Consider the following 23,069-nt stretch of genomic DNA (forward strand, 5'->3'; position numbering starts at 1 on the left):
CCAAGTGCTTGGGCCCTGCACCCACATGGGAGACCAGGAAGAAGCACCTGGCTCCTGGCTTCTGATGGGCATAGCTCTGGCCATAGCAGCCATTTGGGGAGTGAACCAACGGAAGGAAGACCTTTCTCTCTGTCTCTCCCTCTCACTGTCTGTTTCTCTACCTCTCAAATAAATAAATAAAATCTTTTAAAAAATAATTAAATGTCTGGTAGAATTCTGCAGTGAATTTTCACAGTCCCACTTTACAAGCCTCCCACAGTCCCAAGCACCCAACCCTCTGTCTGTTCTCCCCACCAGACTCAAGAGTCTCTACTTGGCTCATTGCTGGGTATGGACACGAGCTGGTGCAGCTGTTACATATGTCCAAATTGGTACCCACTCTCTGTCAGCTTGTTATAGGACTCCTTTGCAGGATGATCGGGGAGAGAGAAAACGAGTCCCCCTTGTTTTTTCTCCTCTAGTTTGTTGAGTACAGTATCCCCACAGGGCTCCAAGCTGGATTCCCTCTACGCTTTTCCTGCAACTTTTGTATCAGTGGCTTGGGCTGCTGCAGCAATGCTGGTATGGAGGTTCTTGGCTGCTGGCGCCATAAGTTGTGTTTGTCCTCGCCCTCCACATAGGTCAGCTGTGTTTCATCCATATGTTTAGTTTTATAAAACGCTGCCCAAACTTTTTCACACTGAATAGATCTTTTTTTAAATTTATTTATTTATTTATTTTTATTTAGTAAATATAAATTTCCAAAGTACACTTTATGAATTACAATGGCTTCCCCCCCCATAATTTCACTCCCACTTGCACCCCTCCCACCTCCCGCTCCCTCTCCCATTCCATTCACATCAACATTCATTTTCAATTATCTTTATATACAGAAGATCGATTTAGTATATATTAAGTAAAGATTGCATCAGTTTGCACCCACACAGAAACACAAAGTGTAAAATACTGTTTCAGTACTAGTCATAGCATTACTTCACATTGGACAACACATTAAGGATAGATCCCACATGAGAAGTAAGTACACAGTGACTCCTGTTGTTGACTTAACAATTTGACACTCTTGTTTATGGCGTCAGTAATCTCCCTAGGCTCTAGTCATGAGTTGCCAAGGCTATGGAAGCCTTTTGAGTTCGCCAACTTTGATCTTATTCCGACAGGGTCATAGTCAAAGTGGAAGTTCTCTCCTCCCTTCGGAGAAAGGTACCTCCTTCTTTGATGGCCCATTCTTTCCACTGGGATCTCACTCACAGAGACCTTTCATGTAGGTCATCTTTTTTTTTTTTTTCCAAAGTGGATCTTTTTGTACTCCCTTAAACAACATATGAGCATTATGAAGTTTTGCATTTTTTTCTAATATTTGCTGTTGTCAACCTTTAATTTTAACTATTGTGCTTTACTTTTGAATAACCAAAGATGCTGAACACTTTTCATATACTTATCAGCCACCTACTTGTCTACTTTTGTGAAGGATAGGTTCAAATATTTAGCTCATTTTTAATTGGGTTATTTTCCTTTTATTACTGAATTTTAAGCATCCTTATTATACCTTAGATACTAGTCCTTTTATTTTTGTTTTGTGTTGTTTTGTTTTTTTTTTGGGGGGGGGGGACAGGCAGAGTTAGACAGTGAGAGAAAGAGACAAAGAGAAAGGTCTTCCTTTTTCTGTTGGTTCACCCCCCAAATGGCCAATATGGCTGCCATGCTGCGCCAATCCGAAGCCAGGAGCCAGGTGCTTCCTCCTGGTCTCCCATGCGGGTGGAGGGCCCAAGCACTTGGGCTATCCTCCACTGCCTTCCCAGGCCACAGCAGAGAGCTGAGACTGGAAGAGGGGCAACCGGGACAGAATCCACCCCAACTGGGACTAGAACCTGGGGTGCCAGTGCTGCAGGCGGAGGATTAGTCAAGTGAGCCACAGCACTGGCCCAATACTAGTCCTTTGTCAGATATTCTATGAACCTTTTCTCTTTTATTTGTTGTCTTGTCTGTTCATTTTCTCAACATTGTCTTACCATGAGCAGATATTTTAAATTTTTATAAACTGCATACCAGCATTTTTCTCTTATGGTTGTTGCATGCTATTACCTGTCTAAGGAATGTTTGCATACCTTCAAAATTATTTTGTTTCTTCTGAAAGATTTATCATTTTAACTTCTATGTTTAAGTCTATGATCTGTCTTGTGTTTATTTTTATGTATTATATGAAGTAGAAACTCTGTTTACATTGATGGCCACTTATTCTAGTACCATTTTTTGAAAAGAATTTATTTTCCCATTGAAGTTCTTTGCCATCATTGTCACAAACCAAATGGCTGTAGTTGTGTGGGTATATTTTGAATTCTGTTCCACTGTTCAATTTGTCTATGCCTGTCCCATACCACACTGTCTTGGTAACAGTAGCTTTATAGTAAATCTTGGGTTTTTTTTTTTTTTTTTAGATTTATTTATTTGTTTGAAAGACAGAGTTACAGAGAGGCAGGAGAGGCAGAGGCAGAGAGACAGACACAGAAAGAGGTCTTCCATCTACTGGTTCACTCCCTAAATGGCCACAATGGACAGAGCTGGGCCGATCCAAAGCCAAGAGTCAGGAGTTTCCTCAAGGTCTCCCATGCAGGTTAAGGGACCCAAGGACTTGGGCCATCTTCTACTGCTATTGCAGGCCATAGCAGAGAGCTGGATCAGAAGTGGAACAGTCGGAACCCCACTGGAGTCCATATGGGATTCCAGCACTGCAGGCAGTGGCTTTACCCTCTATGCTACAGCATCAGCCCCTATAGTAAATCTTGAAGTCAGTGTAAGTCCCTCAGTTTTGTTGTTCTGGTTCAAATTGCCTTTGCTATTCTGGGTCCTTTGCATTTCCATATAAATTTTGGCATGTGTTTGCCAATTTCAAATGTATCATGATTTGGAGATAATTGACATGTTAACAGTATGCAGTCTTCTGCTCCATGAACATAGTATACATTTCCATTTATTAAGTCTTTTAAAATTTTTTATCAGCAGTGATTTTAGTTTTCAGTGTAGAGATTTTTCATGTCTTGATAAATTCATTGCTAAGTGCTTTTTCAATTTTTTGGTGCTATTGTAAATGGAATTATGTTTTAAAATTTCATTTCTCAAACTGGGCCTTTGGCCTAGTGGTGAAGATGTTGATTAGGATGCCCGTGTCCCATATGAGAGTGCTGGGTTTGACTCCCAGCTCTGGCTCCTTACTCCAACTTCCTGCTCATATTGAACCTGCAAGGCACTAATGGTGACTCAAATAGCGGGGCTCCTGCCACCCATATAGGAGACCTGGACAGAGTTCTAGTTCTAGAATGAACCAGAGGATGGGACCACACCCCCCACCCCTATCTCTCAAGAAAAGATTTCTCTGTTTTCATAAATAACTTATTAAAGTGATCCATTAAAGAACTTGGCTTAATCATCCCACATGTCAAATATATATCAAGGCATCACGCTGTACCTCATAAATATATACAATTCTTATTTGTCAACATAAAATATTGTAAACTTACAAACTCAAAATAATTTACAGTTAATTTTAACATTAACTTTATATTCTTTGACTTATTCATCCTAGTAGTTGCTTTACAGATTTCTTAGGATTTTCTAAGTCATCTTTGAATAGAAATGTCTCCCTTCCCGATCTCTGTACCTTTTGTTTCTTTCCATTGCTTTATTGTGATGGCTGGGATCTCCTGCACACTGCTGATTCTAATGGTAAGAAGGGTATCCTTTATTCAAGTCTTAGAGAAAAGCTGTCCACATTGTATCATGAAACATGATTTAGCTGCATGTTTTTCATAGCTGTTAATGTTATTTTTTCATAGCTCCTCAAATAGAGAAAAGTATTTTTAATTAAAATTTTAAATATTTGAGAAAGAAGAGAAAGAGACAGACAGCACTCCCATCTGCTGGTTCAATCCCCAGATGACCTCAAGAACCTGAAGCCACAGGCCTGAAACTCAATCCAGGTCTCCCACATGAGTGACAAGGATCCAATTACTTGAGCCATCTGCACTGCCTCCAAGGGTCTGCATTAGCAGGAAGCTGGAGACAGGAACCAGAGGTGGATCTTGAACCTTTGCACTCTGATATGAGATGTGGACATCCTCATGGTGTTTGTAAGCACTAGGTCAAACACCCATCCAAGATATTTTTTTTTTTTTTCTGTTCTTAATCTTCTGGGCATTTTAAAAAATTCTTGAATAAATACTGAAATGTACTACTTGATTTTTCTTTGTTTATTAAAATAATCATGGTTTTCCTCCTGTATTCCATTATTGTGAATGTTTACTAACCAACATTGCATTCTTTGGATAACCCCTCATCAATCATGATGCATTATTTTAACATATTGCTAAACACAAGTCTCTAAAATTTTGGAAACATTTTTCCATCTTTATTCATAAGGAACATTAGTCTATTATTTTCTTCTTTTGTTTATGCTGGTTTCTAGCATTTGGATAATGCTAACCTCATCTATTGAGTTGGGAAGTGTTATGAATTTATTTTGTGTGATGAAAGAAACAAGAAGTCACATTGACCTGTGAGTTAATGAATTAAGTTTCTGCCTCTGTAAATGTGCCAGGTGATGTACTGTGGAATTTGTCACAGGGTCTAAAATCATGATAAGGAGTTGGAGCTCTGGCAAGGGTTCTGTATTGATGCAAATAGAGTGAGGCTGTCACACCCACTGAAGTTAACTTTGATCAATTGATTTAGACAAAAAATGGTTCAGCCTTTCTACAAAGCTATTCCTTTAAAGTATTGCTTTTTGGTAATATTAAAAGATAAACTTAATTAATCTTTTATATGGCTTTAACTTAAAGTAACTAATGGGGGTGGATGGTTGGCACAATGAATTAAGCCCTTGCTGGGGATCCCTGCATCCCGTATTGGAGTCCCTGATGCAAGTCCTGGCCACTCTGCTGCTGCTTCCAGTTTCCTGCTTGCTGCACTCTGGGAGGCAGCAGGAGTTGCGAAGTAGTCGGGGCCCTGCCGCCCAGCTGGGACACCTGCTTGAGCTCTCAGCTCCTGGCTTCAGCCTGGCCCTGTCTCACCTATTGATGGCAATTGGGAAGTAAACTAGCAGATGGAAGTTCGTTTCTCTCTCTCTCTCTCTCTCTCTCTCTCTGTCTCTCTCTTTCTCTCCTCTCCTCTCCTCTCTCTCTGCCTTTCAGATAAATAAAAATACATAAGGAACAGTTAAAAAGGCAGCTCATATTATAACAAAGTGTACACTGGCAAATTTTTGAAAGTGTGTATTATTATGTGGGCTACTTGCAGAGAAAAAGAAAATGAAAATTCTCTAGATACTTGGATTGACTTTATTTCTTAGAATGTTATTGGGAACTAAGAAACATTAGAAAGCTCTCATTCTCTGTAAAAGCAGCACACACACATTAAGCATGTACAAAACTCTTTGAGAACAATGAAGTGCAAGCTAATGACATTAATGGAAAAATGGCATTATTTAGCTGAAACTGCATGGGTGTTTACAGTCTGAATGTAGTGGTGTGTTACAGCGGCATTCTTTTGAGGGTGTCAGGCCTGTGTTACTGGGTGCCAGGTGATGACCTCATTCTTCTGCCATTTTTCTCGTTTGAAATAACATGAACTGTCTGTCCGTTTATCACTGGCTGCATCATTTGAGTGCTGATCTACCTCTGGGTGTCTGGTCTTTTCCTTTTAGCTAGAGATTGTAAAGCGCCATCTGACACCAGAGCCTCTGTAAATACAGGTAGTAAAACTGTGTCCATACCCATATCCGGCTGTCGGGGTCTGATCCAGATGATGCAGGGATACGGTCATATTAATTTATTTTAGATGATCATCAAAAATGCATAAGTTAGCAATCTAGGCAACTGGAGACCTTCGAGAATATAAATCACTGCCTAGGGCCCAACAACAGGACATTAGAAGTCTCCATAGAGGAGAAGGCTGGACGTGTCACCAAGGCCCGGAGGCCCTGGTAACCACATCAGGGCACTTGGCGACTGTCACTCATGTCCTGAGAAGCCCAAGAGTGGAAATAGAAACAGGCTGGGGAGGGGCATGATGGAGAGATGGCTCCAGGAGTGTTTGCTGATCAGCAGGCCTGGGTGTGCAGCTGCTGGCTTCCTGCACTGGTCGTCCAAGAAAGGTTGAATACCTTGTTTATTGTCCCCCACATTAAACTTGTGGGGCTCAGATGCCATTGGCAGAAATACGAACCCGGAGCACAGAGAACACAGCTTGCTGTGCCAGGGTGTGAGGCTGTGATTTCAGATTTGGATACTGGATTTTCCTAGAGCCAGCTGCATGTTCCTTGCTCTGAGATATAGGACTGGCTTTGCATGCCCTTTTTAATTTATGTTTAAAATACTCTGCATGCTAAGAACAGTTAGCGGCCGCTCTGTCCTCTGGGTGGTGTAGGAGAGATGTTGCACTGCAGCTTTTAGAACTTGTGCACCTTGCACAGCTGTGTAACTTAATTCCCAGTGAACCCTGCCCCCACTGCTGGCAGTCAGCCTTCCGTGCTCTGCTTCTGTGCATTTGGCTATTTCAGACTCCTGGTGTTGAGCGGTCATGCCGTGTTTGTCTGGCTGTGATCAGCTCATGTCACTGAGCACAACTTCCTCAGGTTTTAGCAGTGTCGCACATTATAGGGTGACCTTTTGAAGACTGAGTAATATTCCATGTGGCCTCCGACATACAGGAAATACAGGGACTGAGACCTGGGCAGGAGCTCCCTGGGGTGCCCAATGCTGTCTGCTGCTACCCAGCTGCCTCCCTGCCCCGTCCGGAGGGTCCCCGGCCAGCGGATTATCAGTCCTCCAGGGGCCACCTTGTCAGTTGTCTGTGGGAGGTTTTCCGTCACTTCTCTCTGCCTATAGAAACAGCTCTTCAGCATGGACTCAGTTTGGTTCTCCCCATCTGCTCAGCTTGTAACTTTGCCTGTTGGGCTTGGCCCTGACCAGCACCTTCAACCCCCGCCCCACCACGAACCCAGAGGACCCCAGCTCTGCTCCTGGGGACAGCAGAGGGACAGCAGAGGGACCGCCGGCAGGGACAGTGCTGGTTTCTCTGGCAGCCTGCACAGCAGGCAGCATATGTTTCTTGTGATTCCGAACGCCCGTGGTTTATAAATCCACTGGAGGTCTGTCCAAAACACTAGCTGGCTTTTCCTAATCTGTGACTTCGATGCTCACAGAGCCCACATTATTATATGTGGTGGGTTAAGTGGCAATTGAGGTTTGCAAATTTTATGTGATTTATTCTGGTTTTCCTCCAATAGCCTGAGAGTTGAAACTTAACTACATTATAGTTGCTTCTTTCTGTTTAGCGAGCCTGGCATAGTATTTTGTCTTCTGGGCTCAAATAAGCATGTAATTACTCTATAATCATATAGTAATTAGCATGTACTATATGCATTTATTACATAATTATATTCCTGGAGGATTGCATGGCAATTAGACTTGCATTTAGCATATCATTTTACATACTGTATCATGAGCAAGTACATAATTTGTTGCTTTTATCTTTGATCCTAATTTCAGTTTACTGACCAGGCTCTGGAAATTTATTCTCCTGTCAAATTGTTTGCACATAGCCGGGCAGGGGCCCGAGTTCCATTGACTTTGCTCTCTTGAGCTCTTGCTCCTCCCTGTACACCGAAGGAATTACACGGGGCTTGTGCAGTGTCCTGGGTTCCCAGTGTCATGAAGTCATGAAGTCATTAGCTTCAAAGCTCACTGAGTTCTTGCCCAGCCGGTGTGGCCAGCTGAGTGTCAGGAGCTCAGTGCAGACAGAGCGGGTGTGGGCAGTCCTGGGCCGCACACTCTGCTCACACCTCTCTGTTCTCCGCTTCACAGTGGAACATGTCCCCAAAGGGAACAACTGCCTGGATGCAGCCAAGGCCTGCAACCTCGACGACACCTGCAAGAAGTACAGGTCGGCGTACATCACCCCGTGCACCACCAGCATGTCCAACGAGGTGTGCAACCGCCGCAAGTGCCACAAGGCCCTCCGGCAGTTCTTCGACAAGGTCCCCGCCAAGCACAGCTATGGGATGCTCTTCTGCTCCTGCCGTGACATCGCCTGCACCGAGCGGAGGCGGCAGACCATCGTGCCCGTGTGCTCCTATGAGGAGAGGGAGAAGCCCAACTGCTTGGATCTGCAGGATTCCTGCAAGACGAATTACATCTGCAGGTAGGGTGCTGGCAGTGGTGGTGGCAGGGCGAGGCCATGGATGGGAGCGCTCCTGTTCCCTGTGCCCCTCGCTGGGCAGAGCAGGATGGCAGGCTGGCACGCTTACTGAATGGGCCAAGTTCTGACCTCGGGTCTCTTCCTGCTTTAACCAGGGAAAGTTGAGGGAGCTGGAGTCAGGAAAACACACCTGCATTAGCGCCTCTCAGGTGAGCGGGTCACCTGGGCTAGGTGCACCTGCAAAGGCATGTGCCCACCTCTTGAGTTGTGGGCAATGCCAGTGGTTGCCAGGGGCTCAGTAAGTCAGGAAAGGCATTGGCTGGAGATACAGAGACGGCTCTCAACCTTCCGGGGTGAAAGCTGCCCCAAAAGGATGACCCCATGTCCAGCCACAGGGAGTGGAGCTTAGAGAGCTCTAGGCCCTTCTGTGGCTGCAGAGAATGGGCTTCCCCAGCTCAGTTTTCCTTCCTACTCCCAGCCTCCCCTGGAAATGCTGCCAAGCTTGGACCATGTGGGAGACATCCTCTCCCGTCTTCTTTCTGGCCACCTGTTGCTTTATTTTAATGTTTGATGGAGTCCAAGGACACATTCTCTGCGGAAGAAAAGACAACATGGAATTAGGTGGAGTGGAAAGAGCAGGTGGCCGTCCACTCTGCTCCACTGGTTCCTGTCCCAGCCCCGGGCCACCTCTGCTATTTCACGTGTGTTCTTCTAGAACCTGGGGTTGCATTTAGTTGCTGATGCACCAAGGAGAGTCTGATAAGCAGAGTCTGAGTCTCTGCAGACGGAGGCTGTGCTGCACCTCGACCACAAGAGCAGGTGGAATCCCAGACAGGACATTGTCCTGGACCCGTGTATTTGTCCCCAGTCTCAAGTCAAGAGCCCTCAATGCCAGCTCTGATAAAATCACATTACTCAATAAGTCTTAGGCAGGTGCACAAGTTGGGAAGAGCGTGGCTGTTTGCTTGTTCCCTGTTTGAGTTTGCTCTTGAGTTTGCTCTTGAGTTTCTCAAGAGCAGAGAGCGGGAAAGAGTCTGATACGTGGAGGAATCTGGTTAGCTGATTTCTGGTCACTTTAGGTCTGGCTCCTGTAGAATGGGTCCCCTTCTTTCCTTAAACCAACTCTGATAGGAACCAAAGGACAGTGAGTGTCCTCAGGGGAATAACTCTCTTGTGCTGAAGATTTCCTGGCAATAACGCTCCTCCACCTTGCTCTGAGAAAGTTGGAAGCAGGTGAACCGAGCAAGGACGTGGATGACCAAACGTCCTAGAACACCTAGGGAGGCGTCGGGCATTGCGGACGTGTGACCGCAAAGGCTCGTCTCACTTCCAGCCCCTTGCCTATCAAGTCCCCTCTTGGCTGTGTGCTAGGAACAGGGCTGGGTGTCCCAGAAGGGTCCCAAGCCAGGTTCCCGGGGAGGCTGAGCAGCCAGGGGGTCCACTACCCCCCTTGCAAAGGATGAACGGGGCAGAGGGGCAGGGCGGTGGGAGGGAGGAGATTCTGAAGACCCCTCCTTTGCACCCCCTGGATCTGAACTCCAGCCCTGGGCCTCTTTAGCTGTTGAGCAGCAGGGAATCCTCCTCATGGGAGCAGGGCTGGGTTTCTAGAATCTTCCTCAGCTAAATGCAAATGGCTCTTCCTGACTCCATGGTAGGATGTTATCCTGTGCACTGAAGGGCCCAGGCCAGCTGCTGGGCTTTTCATCCTGCCCGGTGATGGGAGCGGTGGAAGATACTAAGTTGCTCTGTTCACTGAGCAGAGGCTGGAAGAGAGCTGGGGTGGAGCCTCTTCTCACCTGAGGGCCAGAGCAGGGCGGTGACCTTCGTCCCAGGCCGGAAGCCACCTTGAGCCCTTGCATGTTCTTCTTTTTTTTTTTTTTTTTTTTTAAATTTTTTAAAGTTTTTGACAGGCAGAGTGGACAGTGAGAGAGAGAGAAACAGAGAGAAAGGTCTTCCTTTGCCGTTGGTTCATCCTCCAATGGCCGCCGCGGCTGGTGCTCTGCGGCCGGCGCACCACGCTGATCCGAAGGCAGGAGCCAGGTGCTTCTCCTGGTCTCCCATGGGGTGCAGGGCCCAAGCACTTGGGCCATCCTCCTCTGCACTCTCGGGCCACAGCAAAGAGCTGGCCTGGAAGAGGGGCAACCGGGACAGAATCCGGCGCCCCAACTGGGACTAGAACCCGGTGTGCTGGCGCCGCTAGGCGGAGGATTATCCTGCTGAGCCACGGCACCGGCCATTGCATGTTCTTCTAAAGAGAGAATCCATAGAGGGTTGGTGTGAGTCCAGTAAGTCAACTTGCTTTCCTGCTGAGTGCAGAGAGACTGGCTTGGCAGGCGGGAGAGCTGGGGGTGGGATGGGGGTGGGTAGTGGCAGGAGGAACCCGTAGAACATAGGATGGTTGGGGTGCCTTGGAGAAGGACAGATTCCAGAAACTGAGACACCCTCAGCTGCAGGGAATGGACTCAGCTGATGGGACGGAAATGTACAACTGGAGGCAGGGTGGCCCTGCCTGGTGGCTGCTCGTGCCCAATTCCACCAAGGCCATGATGGGCTGCACAATAGCCCCGTGTCCTGGGGCAGAGCTTCCTGGGACCAGGCGGCACCAGCACCGTGGTCTTGTTTGTGGCTCTGGGTAGGAAGCAGAAGCTGCTGGGATTCCAGATCTCTACTGCCCAGGGGCGCTACCCGGTGAAGTTTGCCTCCTGTGAGTGATGTGTTCTCTGCCCTGCCTTGAGTTTTCCCAGGGAAGGCGAATCGGTGCCTTCCCGCGGTGTTATTCGTTGTTAGGTTATTTAGCTGGGAATTTCTTCCAGAGCCTGGACTTACTCCTCATGATGACCCCTCCCTGTCCAGTGCAGTAAGTGTAATTTGAGCTGCTGGGTTGGCCGGCGGTGTTTTCTTTCATCAGATTTTATTAATCTCGTCTTTTACTCCATGCCCTCTCCATCCATCTCCAGGAGGCCCTTGCACCTCCTCCTGCTGTGAGCAGCCTCTGTGATTGGCTGGAGCTGGAGCCCCGCTCCAACCTTTACCCCAGCCCTGGTGCAATGACTTCAGGCCTATTTGAATATCCCTGAAGGGAAGGGATGGCAAGGGGGGAAACTGCTTCCTAAGAACCAGCTTCTTCGAAGGCTCACACTTACAAATGCCGCATTTCCATCTTCGCATCAGCCACTATCAAAGAGCTGCTCAGGCTCATTAAGACTTCCCTGAACTTAATATCCTCCAACTCGCGGCCTTGAGCTTTGCTTCCCCAGAGTCCCACGGTGTGCTACACAGAACCTGCCTCGCCTCTGCCTCGCGCCTTCAAACAGACGAGAAGCAGCTCCTTTGACTTTGTTTTTCTTTTCTTTTCCCTTTTAGGGAAGCTGACAGTTCCTTTCCTCGTGGGGTGTTTGGGGAGAGGCGAGAGCTTGGCTGGGCCTCCGAGCAGGTCTGTAGCAGAGCAGTCAGAAGCTGTTGTTGGAAAGGAGAGAGGAAATTGAAGAGCTTCATGTTCCGCCCCTGGTGGCACAGCGGCCCCTGGCCCCATCTCTCTGGTGCTTTCCCGGGTGCCTGGAGAGATGTCAGGTCTGGTTCGGGGGGAACGGAAGCTCACCTTTATCCCTAGTGCAAACAGTCAGATCCACCTCCATTGTTTGAACTTCCCTTACCTCCTTGCTCCCAAACTGCCTTCCAAAGTAAGCTCTGCACTGAGCACTGACTTAGGCTGCCACAAATATGCTCTTCAAAACACCATTGTCCTTCTAAAGAATTTCAATTAATACTTAAGTGTCTTGGAATTACAGGAGGTCTAGCTTCTTCCTCTTACAGCGTGCCATGCTCCCCCTCCAAGGCCCCCATTCTCATCCAAGAACCGCAGAAGTGGATTCCAGGATCCATTCTGCTTCCAAGGCCAGGTGGCCTGAGGCCACCTAGCAGCTTTCCTGCCTGTGGCGTTAGCCGTTGCCACATGGTGTCGCTGTTGTGAACAGCGCAGTGCATGCTTGGTGGTTTGATGCCCATGGCCTTGGCTGCTCTGCACATGAATGGGGATGACCCTCGGGCTGCAGATCAATAGCTCGTTGTTCATACCCATGCATGCAGCCGTTGCTTTCCAAAGCTGGGTCCCGAGGGGTTCTAGCCAGTGCCGAGTCTCCTCCTTTGCACACCACCAGTCTCGGCTCTGTTTTTCCTTGCCGTGTGTCTTGGGTGGAAGTGGCGTTGGCATTCTTACTGGTCAACAGTGCTGAGTCAAGGCCGTCTGTCCTTTTAGAAATTTTCTCATAATGCAGAACTCAGGAAATGGGGGCTCCGTGTCCTCTGACCCCAAGGCTTAGCCCTACTGGAGGTCTGATGTATCCTCCTGGTGCCCAGGTGTACCCAGTCTTCCAGGTGCAGGGGCTCTGAGCAGATCACCAAGTATACAATTCTCCCTTTGTCCAGGGACCGAGGATCCTGTAAGTGTGTTCTGGTAGCCTGGGAGAATTTCAGCAGAGCTAGGAGGATCTCCGAAGTTGCACCTGCAGTTTCTAAAATTCTGCCCTAACCAACCCTACATTTTCCACACAAGGGGTGACCCCTGTTGAACATAAAGGAGATATATCGTTGTTCATTTGTCAGCCGGGGAAACATGTCACAAAACTATGCAGCAAATGTCTGCTCCAGGAACTTAGTCTGACAGTGTCGTGTACCCTTAAAAGGTGAGAAATGTGTTCTCTTCGCTTGGAATCGGGCCCTTTTGCACAGTAAACTGTGGATCTTAGCAAGAACATCTTTTACTTCTCGGGCTTAAATTCCTCCACCAAAACCTGGATTCTGCTTCACTGTTTCTGGGCTTGTCTTGACACACTGCAAATGCAGGAGAAAAAGGCTCAGAGGATAATTAATGCCTAAAACTAGATGGGGAGATTAATTTGGCACTTAATTTTATTTTACGCTGATTCATTCACAAATGGAAATCAGCAATTAGACAATGCAAACTTTTGAACCATGGAAAGAAAGGTTTGGGAATATGAGAAAATACAAGTCAAACATTTTCCAGTTCATTTGAGCAGTTTTCATTTCAAATGAGCACATGGGTGTCTTAGGCAGGGTACTCAGCACCGCACGGCTATTAAACGTGCCCCCAGCCCCACGTGAGCTGCCTGCACGCTTTGTGCAGGAGGCCTGCTGGCCCCTGTGTGGGCCTGAGAGAACAGCAAGGGTGTGTGACACCTGCTGTCACCCTTGGCCTCCCTGACTCCATCTTCCAGGCCTCCAGCCCCCACACTGGACCCTGAGACATGTGGCCGTTCAACCCCACTCACCAGGGCCCGAGCTCCGTCAGCTTGGCCTGCAGGGGTGTCCAGAACTGCGAATCGGGTGCGATCCAGCTCCTGGTCCCTCTTGCCATCTAGTATCTCTCTCCTTATCGCTCCCCTGGCAGAAGCACCTGTGGAGCCGCTTGTCTACTCCTCCTGGAGCCTGTCCCTTAAACACCTGTCGAGAGTCACCCCTTGTTCTCTGTGCAGCCAACTCTGCTCTGCACCTGCCCAAGCTCGAGTCTCTGTCTCACTTCCCTAGCCTCTTCCTTCACCTTCCAAAGTCACTTCTGCCTCTCTTGTCCTGAAGACAGAACTAGGAGTTCCTTTCCTCGCATTTGCATATCGTGTTGGTTGTTGGATCCGTGTGGACAGATGGAGCCTTGGCACTAGAGCTGTCTATCCTCGGCGTTGGGTGTGGAAGTGGATGGAAAAGGAATGGAATTGAATCTGCCGGGATGCCGGAGACACCTTGTTCAGTCTTTCTTTGGGGTAGGGGTGTCATCCTGGAGGATCTCAGAAGCCATATTAAGGTCAGGGTGGCTGAGAAGCAGGGACCATAAAGCAGAAGGAGGAGAGATCAGTTTGGGGGGGGGGTCCTCATGGTGTTGGAGGTGGGAATAGGGTCCTGCAGGCCCTCCTAAAGGCAGAGGGGGAAATCGCAGCATTCTGTAGAAGCAACACATTGGGGCCTCCAGTGCCACACTGAAGAGTTAGCTTTTATCTCATAAAGGTTCAGGAGAGCCTCCGGGGAGCCGTGCGTGGGGCATCGGAGGCCAGTTGGAAGGTTCTTGCAGTGGACCAGGTGAGAGGTGAATTGAAAACAATGCGTCTCCGAGAAGGGGCTGGGATACAGGGGTGGGTTTAGAATCACCCATGTAGAGATGGGTGGTGAAGATGGATGTTGGATTTTGCTCGCTGGGAAAAGTGGGTGAGAAGAGAAAAAGAGACCCTTGGGACCATCAGGTTTATGTTGAAAGTGTCTGAGGAGGCCCTAGAGAGATGGGAGGATGGAGAATTAGGAAACCAAGCAAGAGTCTCAGCAAAACGAAGGGAGAAGAGGTGTGAGAGTGGCATGATCAGTGCCAGTCACTCACATGGCAGTGGCGGGGGGGTGGCTTAGAAGGCCAAATGTGCCTCCATCTGTCCATCTTTCCATCTTTTTCTCCCTCTGTTTATCCACCCACCCACCCACCCATCCACCCATCTACCCACCCACCCATCCACCCATCTACCCACCCACCCATCCACCCATCTACCCACCCACCCACCCACCCATCCACACATCCATACACTCACCCATCCACCCACCCACCCACCCATCCACCCACCCATCCATCCACCCATCTACCCGTCCATCCACCCATCTACCCGTCCACCCACCCATCTACCCGTCCACCCACCCACCCACCCACCCATCCACCCATCTACCCATCCACCCATCCACCCATCTACCCATCCACCCATCCACCCATCCATCCATCCATCCACCCACCCATCTACCCACACACCCACCCACCCACCCACCCATCCATCCATCCATGCATCATCTCTCCAGCAGCACTTACAGTGCCAGCAGTAAAGGCCTAGCTTCTTCCCTGTGGTGCAGTAAGGAAGGCAGGCGTGCCCATGCACGTGCCCACATGGTATGGTTTGCCAGTCCCTGGTTAGGAAGGCACGAGGTGCCGCAGGAGAACAGCCAGCTTAGCCTGCCTGTCAGCCAGGCTTCCCAGAGCATCTTCCGCCTGAGCTTGGCTGCAAGGACACCAGGCATGGAAGAGGGCAGCCGTGGTGACACAGTCGCCCCAGGCTGTGGGTCTGAGGAAGGCATTGGAGCTGAAACAGCAACCTTTTCACTGGGTGTTCGTGGTAGGCAGTCCTGGGCCACACACCTCACCCCTGTGATCTCTCATCAGCCCCCTTCCTGCAAGGGGCCAGCCGTGGGAGTGACTGGCTGGGGTGGGGAGCACCCAGCTCGCAAGTGGAGGAGTCGGGAACCAGCCCCGCCTTGCTCACTCTGAAACCTGGTTTATGTCGCTGTTTCCACATGATCATCTTCCCCGATGAGACTGCAATGTTCTCAGCCCGTTCAGCCTTACTGCCTTTAGTTCCAGACAGCCGGAGTGATGTCCCGGCCAGTCCCCGAGTCCAGATGCGCTTGCTGGCTCAGTAACTAAGACAGCATCAATTTTAAAGACGGTTTGCACAGAGCTGGAACATAATGTCCATCAGAGCCTCTCAGCAGCATTTTAACAACAACAAAAAAAGAAGCAACTCAGGTAATACGTGCTCATTACCATCTTGCTTTATCTAATTTCCTTTTGAGTGCTCATTGCTTATTATAGAGTGGGTACTTGGTGACAGCTGACTGATTTGAAAGAGTTGCTTCTGCAAATAGTAAAAATGGTTTTATTATTAACCCATTTACTCACTGCAGGTGCACTTACAGAGCCCAGTCTCCTGGGCAGCGAGGCCCTAGGTGTGTGAGTCACCTGCTCGTCTTGCAGGTGCTCTCGCCCACCTGGTTGGATCTCCAGCGCCCTGCTGAGCTGTCCTTTGAGTTCAGAGTCTTGACCCTCACCCAGCCCAAGGTGGTGGACATCAAGGACCTGCCGTGCATCTCTTAGGATAGATGAAAGCTCAGCTCTCACAGAGTGACACCAGCTCTAAGCCATGGTTCTGTCACCCAGGTGGGGTCATCCAGGTGTTTGCCTTCCCGCATTCTCTCTGCCCTGGGGTCATTTCATCAGTCATTAGCAAACCCCTCCTTCTTGTGGATTGTGTCTTGAGGACAGTATGGTGGGGAACCAGACCTTGGGATCCTTCTCAGAGGTGCTGAAGAGGGGAGCCTGGGGGTCCCTGGACTTTGGAGCACCTTGTCTAAGACCGCAGACTGATCCCCTGTACTGCCCCACATGGCTTGCTCCTCTGAAGAAGAGAAATGTCTGCTCTACGCTGTGGCCGCTGCACCTGCTAGCAGCTGGGACATTCACAGGCATAGGAGATTAACTTCTCCATCCCTGCAGCACAGAGTAACCCAACAAGGTAGAGTTCATGCTCTTTTCCCCACCAGCTGATTCCAAGGCTGTTTCCATTTCATATAGCATTGTGTCCTTTGTTTTCCAAATTGTTCATCCACGGAGCAAAGGATGGGGTGTAATGGCTTGAGGAGAAGGGAGACCCCAGCCCTTCTACGGGGTTGCCTTCATCCAGACCAGCACCTGCAGGGTCAGAGGGCATCCCGTGGTGGCTGGCATGCTGCCCCGTAAGCTAAGCTAAGGCCGTTTCTTTCTGCCTGGGCCCTGCAGCACACAGGACTTCCTTTCTTGGTCACGCATGCTTTGCAGTTGACATCAGGACCCACAGCCTGTGACTCAGAGCAGTCTCATTTTTATGGGGGAAAATCTGCCCCCTCCATTATGAATGGCTATCATGTTCTCACAGAGGGGAGCATACCCTGTGTTTAAATCATGGGGAGGGGTTCCCCCTGGGGAGTGGGGCAGGGCTGGGCTTGGCAGTGTGAGACCAGGGCCCCTCCTCCTGGGCATGCACAGGGCTTCTCAGTGTGGGGCCTGGCCCGGACACCTGCCTGGCCCCTCCTCAATGGGCTGGGAGTTGGGAGTCGGGAGTGGAGTCACGCCCTGCATCGCCCCAGCCTAGGTGTCCTGCAGTCGCACTGGCATTTTCATTTCCACGGGGCATTTCCAACTCAGTGAATGGGAAATTGCTTGGTAATTTCCAAAGGCAATTAATTATGCAGAAAATTTTGCATCCAAGAAAAACAACAATTTGAAAGAACCATCAGTGTGAAAAGTACCACACCAAGCTGGAGTCCTGAGATTTTTTTTTCCCTTCCCCAGATGCTGTCAGTTAAAGTTGTTCAGAGTGCTGTGGACCCGGGCCCACCTCGTGGTTCTGTTGGTTCCATGGTGTGCAGGCAGCTGAGGCCTCAGTTTCTCTTCTGTAAATGGGAGGGCAGCAGGGCTGCTGTGCGGATTGAAGGAGGCATTGGTACAAGAACATCAGCAGGTGCCTGCTCCTTAGTGCAGAGAACTCCGAGATGTGCCCCCTCCTCCTAAACTTTATCAAAGATGGCAGCAAAGACATAAGAATCGAAGCATAACACTTCCCCCACCAGTAGCAGGCAGAGACCTTTACTGGAGGGTGTGCCGCATGGGCAGATTTTAATGCTTCACGCCTTCGTGCAGCCATCGCGGTAAGCGGCGCGTGGAAATGCCAGTGCCGCTTTGTAAGACTGTGTCACTGACCTTGTACATCACCCTCTTTGTACCACTGGGGAAGACAGGAAGGCAGAGGTGGGGTGGACAAAGCCCAGAAGTGTTTCTGTCTTCTTAAGCTCTCTGGCCAGGCCACACAATGGTTGCGTTCACAGAGGCACAGTGACATGTGAGCAGAGGTGGCCATGAGACCGCTGGGCCTGGAGCGGTGGGATGCGCTGTTGGTGGGTCTGCATGGGAGAGCGAGGTGGGCACTGGCAGTTCCGTGGGGACGCGCCGCTTCTGTGGCCCAGCGCAGCCGTGACAAGGGGTTCTGAGGGATGCTGGGCGTGAGTCAGTGGCGTGTGGGACCAGGCAAAGGGCAGTGCCTGACTCAGTGAGACTGCATCCGAGCCGCCCGCCCTCTGAATAGCTTCGGGTCATGAATCATCCACTTAGGAAGCAAGCCACAGCCAGGGGCAGAGCGCCTGGCAGTGCAGAGCCAGGGACATTGTCGTAGGAGTGTGTGGATGACGGCGAAGGTGGTGGGTGAGGGTGATGGCTGGGAGGACATTCTTTGGCATTTAGAGTGTGCCAGGGACTGTGCTGAGCGCTTCCCAGCGCCCCAGGTGGGGGGCTGTCGTCATGCTCCCCCTGCATGGATGGGGGGCAGTGCTGAGATCTTGAGCTCTTTCCGCGTCACCAAGAGGTGCTGCCAGAAGGCGGAGCAGGCAGTCTGCGGGCGCAAGCTCTCCCGCACTGCACTGCCCACGTCACGCCCAGCGTGCCCCACTTGGGACTTCTGCCCGTGTGACTTCAGAGACCTGAGGGGTAAGTGGAGTCGGATACTGGAAGTGACCTTGATTGTACGTTTTCTTCTCCACCTTATCATTTTTAATTAATGGATTCATTTGAGAGGTATAGGAGGAGAGGGAAAGAGAGAAGAGGGGAAGAGAAGGCTCCTAATTTGCTGGTTCACCCTCTAAATGCCCTCTAGGGATGGGCCAGGCTGAAGCCAGCAATTTGGAACTCCATCCAGGTCTCCCGTGTGGGTGGCAGGGACCCAACTACCTGAGCCATCAGCTGGTGCCTCCCCCGTGTGCCTCAGCAGCAAGCTGGAGTCGGGACTGGAGCTGAGTGTCAAACCCGTGCACTGTGGTCTGGGATGCGAGTGTCCCAGCCACTACGGCAAACACCCACCCCTTCCTTATTCATTTTAAAGCCAAAATGTTAAACCAAGGGACCTTTGGATCTCATCCAGATAGGGCTTAAATATTACTCAGCAGACAAATTGTGTCTCATCAGAGCAGCTGCTCCTAACCTGTTTGGTTCCTGGGTTCCCTTAAGGTGTTACAAATGACAGAGGCTCTTGAAGGCTGTTGGTTTTGTGGGTTAAAGCTATCAATACCTACCGTATTGGATCAAAGCTGAAGAAATGTTCACGTCTGTTACTTCATTTGAAAATAGCATCAGGATACCAATGAAGTGTTACAGCCTATTTTTATTAGAAATCACTGTGTTTCCCCAAAACAAACAAACAAACGTCAGGAGAAGCAGGACATTTGTAGCTTCACGGATCTAGTGTCTGGCTGGCGGACGGCTGGGTTCTTTCTCTGCCTCTGCACTGGCCCTGTTGATTGTTCTGCCTTGTGGCCTCCGGGATGCTCCCCAGGGAACCAGGTATATAAGGTCTTAGGGTGACCAAGAAAATTGTTTTGGCCTCACTCACCCCTACAAGTCTGTCTGAGACCACTGGGATCCCAGGACCTCACTCGCTGCCATGTCACATGGATCAGAATCATCTTGGGCCAGGAGACCTGAGGTGGCCTTGGACTGAGACAATGTGGTGTGCACCTACCTGGGTCTGCCTGCTCAGCCACAGCAGGTCTGGGAGGTGAGGCTGCGGAGCGAGGGCGTGGGGAGGCATCAGTCGTAGCTGGCAGGTGGAGAAAGGTGGGGCAGAGGAAGGCTGCCATCAGCGGTGGCATCGCGTGGGGCCACGTGTTGGGCTGGAGCGCCGGGTTCAGCCTGGCTTCTTCCTCTGAGAGACACCTCTGACAGGCAGCACCTTCCAGATGCCCCTTCTCTTTCCTAGCACCACAGAGGATTCGCCGTGATGTCCGGCTAAGTCAGGTGCAGCTCCAGGCTGATGTGTAAAGCACTTTGTGTCCGGAAACCTTCTGTCGAGTTTTCTCTTGGAGAAGGGCCTGGGAAGCAGGCCACAGGCTCTGGGCCTGGAGCACCACTGTGTGGTGTGCCTCAATGTGGGCCATCCAAGAGCAACCCCTCTTGTTCCCTCCTGCTGTCATCCCTCACCACGGTGAGAACCCTGGGCCTGGGGTAACCCTTGGGATGTTCCAGATCCCACTGAGCACCCAGCAGTTGGAATTCCTGCTGGAGGGGTTGCTGGCTCCCAGTCTGGGGCCAGGAAATGCCCTTTCTCCAAGAATGTGCACTCCAGCAAAGGATCTGGACCCTGCCCTAGGAAACCTGTCTGGGATAAGACACGTGCTGTTGGGGAGAGACCCCTTCCATATTCAGAAGTTCAAGCTGAGACAGGATTAGCCAGAAGCAAAGTGGACAGCTGGAGAACATTGCACATTCTCGCTTGTGGTCCTGGCTGATGTGTCATTGCTACGGCTGGTTCAGCAGGACTAGACGGCTGGAAAGAGTGACGCAGCCTCCCCACAGGGTGCACCTGCGCGGGCAGTGGTCAGTGCTGTGCTGGAACAGGCCCAGGAGGGGGCTTGGGCCCTGACTTCCTAGAGGGCCATCACTCTGAGACAATGGTTTTCCAGCATCAGTTTCTGGTGTATGAGGTCTGGGCTACTTCCCAAGCATTTGCATTTCTAGAGCATTCCTGGTGCTGGTACTGCTTCTGGTGGTGGTGGTCTGGAGTCCATACCAGGAGAGCTGCTGGGCTGGTGGCCTCCCCAGCTCTCAGAGAGGTCTGCAAAGCTGAGAGTGGGGAGTAGGCACCAGATGGGCATTGCCAGGTGCTCAGACCTGGGGCAGGATGTAAGAGATGGTGGCTGGGGTGTGGGCTGTCAGCCCACTGTTTGGGGACAGTGGGGACATTGCAGCCCAAGAAGTCAGAGCCATGGGCAGGGACAACAGTGGGGAGGTCTCTACTTCCCACTGGGGCGGGGTCTGTCTGGAAAGCAGTGAGGAGCGGGGGGAGCATGTGGACAGCTCTGACGCCTGCCAGTAGCTCCTCAGATACAAAAGGACTGTGTATCTGTTTAGCTGGTGCCTAGGTCAGCCCCACAGTCAGTCAGGACCATGCCCTCATTGCGCCTGGGACAGAAGACAGTGCATTGTCCATGGGCTGACTTTGGACTATGGTCGCAATCCATTTGGTTGAGTTATGCCTGAAAATGCAAAGCAAAACATAGGGTTTAAAAGCCATCATTAGAAAAGAAATCCTCCTTCCAAGGTGACCCCTGGAGCAATCTTCAACCCAAGATCTTCCAGTAAAGAAAGCTGACACTTTCTATGGTGCTGTCACTTTTCCCACATTGGGAGCATCTTTCGTTGCCAGGAGGGGTGGGGGGCAGTGCAGATCTAGAAACAGCACCTACGCTGACCTGCCGTTCAGATCATTCAGACATGCGCGCCTGAGAGTCAAGGTCAGCGTGAACCTTGTCCTGTGTCCATGGTGCTGTTCTCCTCCCCAGTTCACTGCTGGGGCATAGGCAGGGTTAGCGGGAGGAGGTCGCACTCCAGACCCCAAAGAGACTGTGTCTGTTTCATCCTTGTTCCTGTCCCACCACAGCCACCACCAAATTCACAGCATCTTGCATTGTAGGTGCTTAGTAACTGAGATCATGGAAACTCTGGTTGCCTCTCAGTGTGGCCATTCTTGAATGCTGGGCAGTTTGTGCCGGGCCCTGTGCTAGGCGCCGAGCTACCATGAAGGATCCCTGTCCTGGGTGCCCGGATACCAAGGCATCTTGGAGTCATCTAGAAAGCCCTGCCCACAACTCCACCACTCCCCAGCATTCCCAGGCACAGCGGAAGCAGGGCTGTTTGTGCCACGTTCCTAGGATTCTGTTAGGAACCCCTGTGGGACAGCGCTCTCCTGAGGGAGCCACACTAAGTACATCTTGTTCGTGTAGCCAGCAGGGAGTGCTGGCCTTCAGACCCTCCAGAACCAGAGGAAGCCTCCTTCCTGGAGCCTGGTCCACTCTCCCTGCCTGGGGACCCTGGGGACCCTGCCTGATTCTTCTGCACCTGTCCCCTTATTGAAGGAGTAACACCTGCACTGGTGCCTCCCAGAACCAAGGCTGGAAGATACCTCTGCCTTAAAACAGTAACTTTTACCTCCAGGAATGGGTGTTTGGCTCAGTGGTTAGGGTGTCTCTGCTCGACATCGGAGAGCTTGAGTTTGACTTTGAGCTCTGGCTCCTTGCTCCTCACTCCAGCATCTCCCTAGTGAAGACCCTGGGTGGTAGTGCTGATGACTCAACTAACCGGCTTCCTCCCATTCTCAGAGCAGAGGCCGGATTGAGTTCCAAGCTTCTGTCTCCAGCCTCAGCCCAGCTGTGGGCATCTGGGGAATGAACTAGCAGAGGCGGTTTCTCTCTTGTTCTCTCTCTCTCTCATGTAAATTTTTAAAAATATTGTACATCCAAAGTGCATTGCACTCTGATACTGGCTATGGGCATTGATGCTCAGCCCCACCCTGTGGAGCAGGTGCTGTCCTACTAGGGTCCGGGTTTCATGCGTGGGTGAGATGGATCACAGCAGCAGGGCAACTGGGGTCTGGCTGACTTGAGGGCTCATGTTTGTCCCGCTGTGCACGGTGCTCATGTGTCCTGGGAAGATCTCCGTATGTGTCTGCTCCTCCAGGAAGGGTCTCCAAGGAGGTGGCCCTGGCCAGGTTGGCCCCTGCCACTTCTGAGTGTGTGGGGTAGACTTGACTTCCACAGTCACCCTGGAGCAAGCAGGGCAGTGGTGCGAACAGGCTGGAGAGCCCCTAGGCTTCTCCCTACCGTGGGGCTCTAGCTCCACAGCTGTAGGCTGGGGGTACCGCTCTGGGTCTCGGGGTGCTCAGCTATGAAGAAGACTGCCCAGGTCAAGAAGGTTACTTGCACCTTGACAGTGAAGTACCAGGCCCGGTCACAGCATCTGAGCCTGTGTCGTGGTTGTGAGTCGTGTGAGAGCAGTCAGGCCTGTCCCGCGGGATCGGTGATGGATAGCGATCTGCAGGTGACTGGGGTGGCTGTGTGTGGCACTCGGACCCACTCACTCATTCTTCAGCTCACTCACTCAGCACATGGTTGCTGAACACCAGGATTATGCTGCGCGTGATCCTCGGTGTGCACCTGCTCCCGCTGTCACCAAGGCTATTCCCAAGGTGGAGACACAGAAGAGAAAG

The 23,069-nt window shown here is 50.6% G+C and overlaps 1 protein-coding gene across 2 annotated transcripts in view; it reads left to right on the forward strand.

Annotated features, from left to right (window-relative positions):
- The window catches only part of GFRA1 (GDNF family receptor alpha 1), a 228,979-nt gene that overhangs the window by 150,683 nt on the left and 55,227 nt on the right, over positions 1-23,069 (forward strand). For both annotated transcript variants that reach the window (XM_062214549.1, XM_062214550.1), the window contains one exon: positions 7,857-8,193. In XM_062214549.1, the coding sequence (XP_062070533.1) occupies positions 7,857-8,193 (337 nt within the window). The remainder of the gene's footprint in view (positions 1-7,856; positions 8,194-23,069) is intronic.

Source organism: Lepus europaeus, chromosome 17 (assembly GCF_033115175.1).
Source record: "Lepus europaeus isolate LE1 chromosome 17, mLepTim1.pri, whole genome shotgun sequence".
Taxonomy (NCBI): Eukaryota; Metazoa; Chordata; class Mammalia; order Lagomorpha; family Leporidae; genus Lepus; species Lepus europaeus.